The sequence below is a fragment of the Haliotis asinina genome, chromosome 16, assembly GCF_037392515.1.
Source record: "Haliotis asinina isolate JCU_RB_2024 chromosome 16, JCU_Hal_asi_v2, whole genome shotgun sequence".
NCBI classification, from domain to species: domain Eukaryota; kingdom Metazoa; phylum Mollusca; class Gastropoda; order Lepetellida; family Haliotidae; genus Haliotis; species Haliotis asinina.
Window position 1 is genome coordinate 44,138,769 of NC_090295.1, and position 7,928 is coordinate 44,146,696.

The 7,928-nt window shown below is 35.3% G+C and overlaps 1 protein-coding gene and 1 pseudogene across 1 annotated transcript; one reads left to right on the forward strand and one right to left on the reverse strand.

Moving 5' to 3' along the window:
• The first annotated feature begins 791 nt into the window (after nt 1–791).
• LOC137267809 (putative nuclease HARBI1) lies at nt 792–4,134 on the forward strand (annotated as a pseudogene).
• Nucleotides 2,243–7,371, reverse strand: LOC137268653 (nuclear apoptosis-inducing factor 1-like). Its single transcript, XM_067803229.1, has 4 exons — nt 7,035–7,371; nt 5,602–5,703; nt 5,042–5,186; nt 2,243–4,654 (listed from the first exon to the last, which is right to left on the reverse strand). The coding sequence occupies exons 1-4, from the start codon at nt 7,216–7,218 to the stop codon at nt 4,333–4,335; spliced, it is 753 nt and encodes a 250-aa protein (XP_067659330.1). The 5' UTR covers nt 7,219–7,371; the 3' UTR covers nt 2,243–4,332.
• Nucleotides 7,372–7,928: the final 557 nt, after the last annotated feature.

Sequence of the window (7,928 nt, forward strand, 5' to 3'; positions counted from 1 at the left end):
CAAACACACTGATACATAAATCACCCAGTGTCCTTGTAGTTCATCGGGGCTTCTTGATTCTTGGTGCGTAGACGCTATATACGTTTTAGTGGTGAACCTCGACAGGCTACCAGAGTATAAGGTGTACCGTGTTTACTAATGGATGGTGCTACTAGTTCATAAAATAAAACATAACTCTTTCTCTCTCTCTCTGTATATGTATGTATGTATGTATGTATGTATGTATGTATGTATGTATGTGTGTGTGTGTATATATACATATATATATGTATGTGTGTGTCATTGTGTGTGTATATATATGTATATATATATGTGTGTGTGTGTGTGTGTGTGTGTGTGTGTGTGTGTGTGTGTGTGTGTGTGTGTGTGTGTATAATGAGAATACCGAGCGTACCGTAGTACATATATAACAAGTAGTTTCCGAAATGATTCACGAGAAGATCCTCGTGAAGATATATGTATATATATTATAGATAGATAGACAGACGGATAGATAGATAGATAGATAGATAGATAGATAGATAGATAGATAGATAGATAGATAGATAGATAGATCTAGACAAATATTTTCAGATCAGGGGCCGGATTCACCAAACTTCTTAGAATTTTCTTAAACCTTAAGAATTCTTAAATCTGCTAAGAATTCTTAGTTTCCATAACAACCTCTACAATACTAAGAATTTTGCTTAAGTCGTATTCATCAAACCTCTTAGTGCTTAAGATTTTTTCTTAGACTAAGAACCATGCATAGGTAACTTAAGCCCTTAAGAAATTTCTTAAAGTAAACAAAGATGGCCGCCAATGCAAGCACCGTTAGAAACAACATTTTAGAAAAATACACTGAAAAAGAATTGACACGAAGATTTCGTTTATCCAAAGATGGCATACAGTTTGTAGTAAGTTTGATTTCCAATGAAATTTCACCTCTGACACAAAGAAGCAATCCCTTATCGGCTACAGAAAAAGTTCTGTTGACGCTGCGATACTTGGCCACTGGGAAGATGCAGCTGTGTAATGCTGATCATATTGGAGTTTCACAGTCGTCAGTCAGTAGGGCCATTACACAAACAATAACTGCAGTGTCTGCTCCTGCCATAGTTCGACAGTTTATTTCGTTTCCTACCAGTCAAGCTGAAATACGAAGAAACCAACTAGGTTTCTATGGCATCGCTAATTTTCCCGGAGTGGTTGGGGTGATAGATGGCACCCACATTCAGATTCTGGCACCATCCCAGCACGAACCTGCTTATGTGAATAGGAAACAATACCACAGCATCAACACTCAGGTTATCTTTGACCACAGTTCGCAAATCATCGATGTTGTAGCGAAATGGCCCGGGTCCACTCATGACTCGCGCATACTGACCGAGAGCGGCGTTTGCGCTTTGTTTACACGCCATGTGATGCCTGCCGGCTGCCATTTGCTTGGGGGCAGTGGATATCCATGTAGAGATTGGCTCCTCACACCTTATCTTCAACCACATCCCGGCTCTCAGACAGCATACAACAGGTAAACTAAACCTCGAAAACGACAGGACTTCCATCGGGTACTAGAATAGAGTTATGCCCCCTTTCAAAAAAAACTATAAAAGTGTAACTTGGTTGCATTAAAAAAGTGAAGGTTTCTTTCCTGGAACAAATTACAATCCTCAATGATTAATTTACTTCATGAATACAATGTACTTATTGAACTGATAGTACCCATTAATGAATATTTCAGGGCTAAATGGACTATTTATCAATGTTCATAAATATCATGTTATTCATTTATGTGACAATAAGAAATTACAAATATGCTGTTGCAGATTTTAAATTATTATTCACTGCATTTGATTTTCTGACAGAGCTCATAAAAGGACTCGAAGTGTAGTCGAGAGAGGGATTGGGCAGTTGAAACGCCGTTTCCATGTTTTGCATGGTGAAGTTAGACTATCACCACAAAAAACATGCAAGGTAAATATGTGTACAAAAATAATAAATGTGGAGGGCAGTTATTCATCTGTGTAAACTCAGTGTTATTTTTAGTGAAACTATGCCTTAAGAATTACCTGTTTTGAAGATGTTATAAAGATGTTTACAAGTAGACAGAAATCTTTCATAATAATTACAGTTAAAAAAAATGTTTATGTTTCAATAAAATTATTTAAAGCAGTTCTTGCATGTGTGTGTGTTTGTGAAAGTGTGTGCACTTCCATGCCTGTGCATGTCTGTAAGTATTAAGATATATGTGTTACATATGTCTACATATACATGTTCTTAAATACTCCATTTATATCATTTTGCAATCATCAAGAAAGATTGTCTTCAATTGAACCATTCAGCAGCATGTGCTTATCAACTCAAGTTATGACCAAGGCAGCGGGTCGTGCTAAAGTGGGTTTATTCCACTGTGGCATTATTGAGAACATTTTTTAACAACAATAAAATATACAATACATATTTTCACGCACATATAAGCACGTGTGCGCACACACACACACACACACACACACACACACACACACACACACACACACACACACACACACACTGAAGTTACATCTAGCAATTAACAATTATGATAATAATATTAAGTTAGTGCTTAAATATGATAGGTAGCTTATGCATTTTCAAAATTGGTTTTTACTTATATAGGTATTAGTGAATTGTCAATGATAATTAATAACATGGATCATATGCATCTGAAGGAGACTCAAAGACAGTGATGTAACTAGTTCTATCTGTGTAAACTAGTTTTGGAGCGATTGAAGATAAATACCATGTTTTTATGCAATGTACAAAATCTAATGAAATTCGCCAAAAGTACCTGTCACAGCTGAATGCCATGCCTCATTGTGAACAAAGCAAGATAAATGTAATGCAATCTGAAGATACACAAATTATTAAATCAGTTGGCCTTTTTTTGCATAACATGTTTAATTTAATTTTCCCAACAGGTCATCACATCTTGTGCTGTGTTGCACAACATATGCAAGATGAGGAACATTCCCTTGCCTGATGGTGAATCGATGGAGCCAGACGAGGACGACCAGCCACAAACTCTTCCACCATTGTCTGGTCATAACCTCATTTACAGGGATCACTTTGCCAACACTCACTTCTAGTGTAAGACAAATTATCTGACATTGTCACCAACATGACAGTAACAGATTTAGTAGCAAATTAATATCACTGTAATTTAAATATCACTTAAAACTATAAGAATTAGTTTAAACTGAATGCATTAATAGAGAGAATTTTCATAAATGAATTCAAATGCACTTAAAAGAAATGACATCATACTTATTTAGATACATTTCAACTTTTAGGGGTGACTTGTAAAGTACACAACTGGAACAAGTAGACATTATGTTGGGATGAGTACCCAACATGTGAGGGATTATCAATCAATATCTACTTAAAGACAGGCATGAAGCCATTAAAATCTTAATAATCCAGGTAGTTTGAATTAAAATTGAAATATACATTCACATAAAATATATTTTTGATTATAAATGCTCAAGTCGTGAGTCCTGATTCATCCAGCAACTGTAACATAAGTAAATCAGATGAAGTATACCGGTAATTAGGAAGAGTTAATATCATAGATTTGTCAACTTTTAGAAAGTATTTGCAAGAACAATAACGTAACAAATATTTTTGTCAGCTTCTACATATGGTACTGTTTTTATTCAGATTTGGTAAATGATTTTACGATTCACATCTCAGCCCCAATATTTAACCACAACAAACAACAGTTTTAACCATTACTTGACATATGTAGAAAAGATTGGCTCAAGTCAAATAACCTACTCTTATTGGTATGTACAGGTTATAAAAGCCATGATGGATTTAAAGGCTTGAGAAGGCAGAGCAGTCAGATCCTCAGACCATGGTATCATTGCAGCAAAGAGAGTACCATAATATATGTAATATGAAACAATAGGGGTGTCGCAATAAGTAAATGCATCGGAACAGTTTTCTTGACAATTCAAAAAGTGATAATTGCTTGACTGTACCAATTCCTATTTTACAACTTCATCAAATCAAATTTTACACTATATGGATCTCCATCAAAATGTTAGTAGTAAAATTTTTCTAGACCGCTCCGATATATAGATGTAGCTAGAATTTTGTGACTTTATTTCAGATTGAATGAAAGTTTTCTGAAAACATATGCAAAACTATGATGACTGTCACAAGAAATTATTAGTGTCTCAGATTTCCATCCTGCTTTTAGCAGACTTCCTTACTATGGCGTGAATTTGTTGTATCGCAATATGTATCATATTGTGACCTTAACATTGTTATACATACGTATTGTGACACCCCTATGAAACAACTTCAAAACTGCTACTCTTCCATAATTTTCCTTAGTTTATGTTCCATTACTTTCTTTTTGAGTTCCAGAACTTCTATTTCCAATTTCATTTTTTTGTGATGCAGCTCATCACATTCACTGCAAGATGGAACATGGGATGGTCTTGATGGTGGAGCAAATCTTTCTCTACTTCGTGAAGAGACTTTCTCTGTAGGCCTGACTGGAGTCGCTGAAGCATCTACAGGTGTACTTGGAGTAAATGCCACATCTGCCACATCTGCCACACTGTCGACAACATGAAAAGACCCCTCCACACCTGGCAGCGACTGTATGTTTAACAATGTCATGGCATCACTGAAATTAAAATGAAATATAATCAGCTTGACTTGTAATCTGGTCAAAATTGAACAGCAATTATTTATACACATATTTGATTTTTTAGTAGGTCAAGCCTAATGGTCTTTTCATGTAGGTGGTAAGACTTAGCTGGCATCGCTTTTTGAATTGTTTCATGTATAAAACACTATGTAAATTATAAAAATGACAAGTTAATGAAACTCAATGGATAAATATCATTTTTTTCTGGAGTTATTTTAAAAATGAAATTTGTTATTAATACTCTTAGTGATTTCCTTGATTTTGCGTGAGACCTTATGCTATGGCAAGAATATTTAGAATGTGATGAACCTAATTTCATTGTAGGTATTACGACAAACAATAAAGCATAACATTTTGATAAACCTTGACTCAGCAGAATCCTGAATCTGGAGTAAAGTTGAATCCATTGACTCAGGGATTCCTGATATGCACACATTGTCCTTCCCCAGAATGTCCCACACAACCTCAGCTGTTTCATTTAACAGTGGGAATGGCGATGGTCCACCACCTACAATGTACAGACACTACATGGTTCACCATACATTGATCAATAATCAAACATGTGCAAAAATCATATTTTTCAGGAGGAGGTGTTATTCAACATATTTTCTATGAGTTTGGGTGGTATTAATGTTGTTGGGGTTTTGTACAACTTAAAATGAAATTGCCTGTAAACAGCCTAATATTGCACACTTACAAGTGTCATTTATCCATAGCACTTTATTTTAAGAAGGTGTAATTGATGTTACATTAGTACAAACGTGATATGACATTGCCCAGATAATCATACATCATTCAATCATTAATATGAAAATCAGTAATTATTACTCTTTTTATTCTTCTTCAAAATAATCACTTCTCATGAACAACAGATTGACAAAAATCTGTTAGTTTAGATCCTAAATCTACATTTGAACTCTCACCTGTAGATGCAGCCCCTTTCTTGTATGCTGCGATGTCATATTTTGACTTGGCCTGAGTGTTGTGCCACTTCTTCTCCACCTCCTCGCTAGTTCTAACACATCCTGGGAAAAGGACAAATATATTCCATTAAATGTTTTGAATAAAAAATATTACATCAAATATATACATTTGCAATAAATTTACTTTATTAATTTCATGATCTAAAGTTATTGTAATCCCAGTTATGGCATTAACACAGGTTCATTGTAAGGGTGTGTATGAAAAGAGCCCAATTCAGCAAACCAAAATTAGTCACATTACAGAAAATTAGTGCTATTTCAACATAGCACTGTTAATAGTAACTTAAGGAACAAATAAACACTGACTCTGTGTATGCCTTCGGTTGGAATTGAACCAACTCCATATAATGGACTGCCATTCAAAAGCTTTAAGGGAGTCAAGATGAGGAACAATAACTCAAAGGGGTCAGTGTTTGATCAAATAAATTAATGAGACACATCTTGCAAACACAACATAACAAATTTGTCATAATGTGTGAATCTTTCACACTGGTTAAAATAAAATCATGATGTGTGAATCTTTCACACTGATTAAAATAAAATCATAATGTGTGAATCTTTCACACTGGTTAAAATAAAATCATGATGTGTGAGTCTTTCACACTGCTTGAAATAAAATCATAATGTGTCATTGTGTGAATCTTTCACACTGGGTAAAATAAAATCATAATGTGTGAGTCTTACAGACACAGGGTAAAATATAATGATAATGTGTGAGTTTTTCACATTTGGACAACAAACTCATACATGTGTGAGTCTTTCACACTTTGTTGAAATGGAATGTTTTATGTGTGATTCTTTCATGAAATCCTACAGTAGAAATATCTTACCTGCTTGGATAATACCTGAATATCAACCTGTACTTCCAAGATAAAACTAATAATTATCAACATATCAAATCAACATTGATTTATTCTTGTTATTTTCAGTAATGAAAAATTTTACAATTGACCATGCAACCAGATTAAACGATCAACAATTAATATTGTAAATATATATATACTCCACTCGCTAGTTCCATGAACATACTAGTATTTACTACATATGTGTGTGTTTTCGTATACTTGTAAGCTTTTACAAATGAAAATGCACAACATTTCACGTATGCAACTGTTACTTCAAATGATCATAATAAGCTGCACAGACAATATGTTGTTACCACTTGTCTAAGTTTTGAGATGGGTAATCGATTATGTTTTGAGATGGGTGATCGAAAATAGCACATATCGGCCATCCCACTTTTTCAGCTTGCAATTATTTCAACGTTTACATTATTACAAACAAACATACATTAATAAGTGAATTATCGTAGGAGGCAAATACTTCACAATTTCGGGCATAAGGTGATAATATCTTAAAGTATCGTCACTTACCTGTGAAGGTGGCATTTATTTGCTTCGTAATGTCCGTCCAGATCTCCTTTTTTCGGGATGATGTCACGCCCGGGCCAAATCGGCCGAGCAACACAGCCTTGTTCTGTTCCACGAGGCGCGCTAAGAACAAGGTCTGCTCCGCCGTCCAGTTTGGCTTTCTTGTAATTTTCTTGTCCATTGACATTGTTATTGTCGTCTGCGTAAATTTTCTTTTCAATCTCCACGCGAGGAGAGTTCAAGTGTGCTATTAATAGATACGGGGAATTCCAAATACGTCATCTAAGAAAATTCTTAGCATAACTTTGCATCCCATAATTCCAAGCGATTACCGCTAAGAAAATTCTAAGAATTTCTAAATTTCTTAGCTAAGATTTAGGCTTAGTGGCTTAGTGGATTGCTACTTAAGATAAATTCTCAGCTAAGAATTCTTAAGAAACTTAAGCATAAAAACTAAGAAAATTCTAAGAAGTTTGGTGAATCCGGCCCCTGTTCTTACCTTTTCCACTGTTTCACTTCTTCGCACAAGTGTACAATGTGACGCAGTTCCGACTCGCGGCGTAGTTGATTGGATAAAGCTACTCAGTATGCTACACATCATTCTAACCACGTGATAGCATCGGGCATCGCTTCTAAGAGAAGCGGCGTGGCTTGAGTAAAACACACCGCCAGCCTGGATACCAAAGCGAAACGACATACTCAAAGGTAAAGGTAGTTGCAACACCTAAAGAAAACAGTCACCTTCACACGCCATGAGATGATCACACGACATATCCATAAACCAACAACAAACATTAAAATGAAAAATGGCTAATTATTCAATCGAATGTAACATTACATCACGAATTCGTCGAACACACATACCCGCATGAACGCACACGCACACACACACAGACA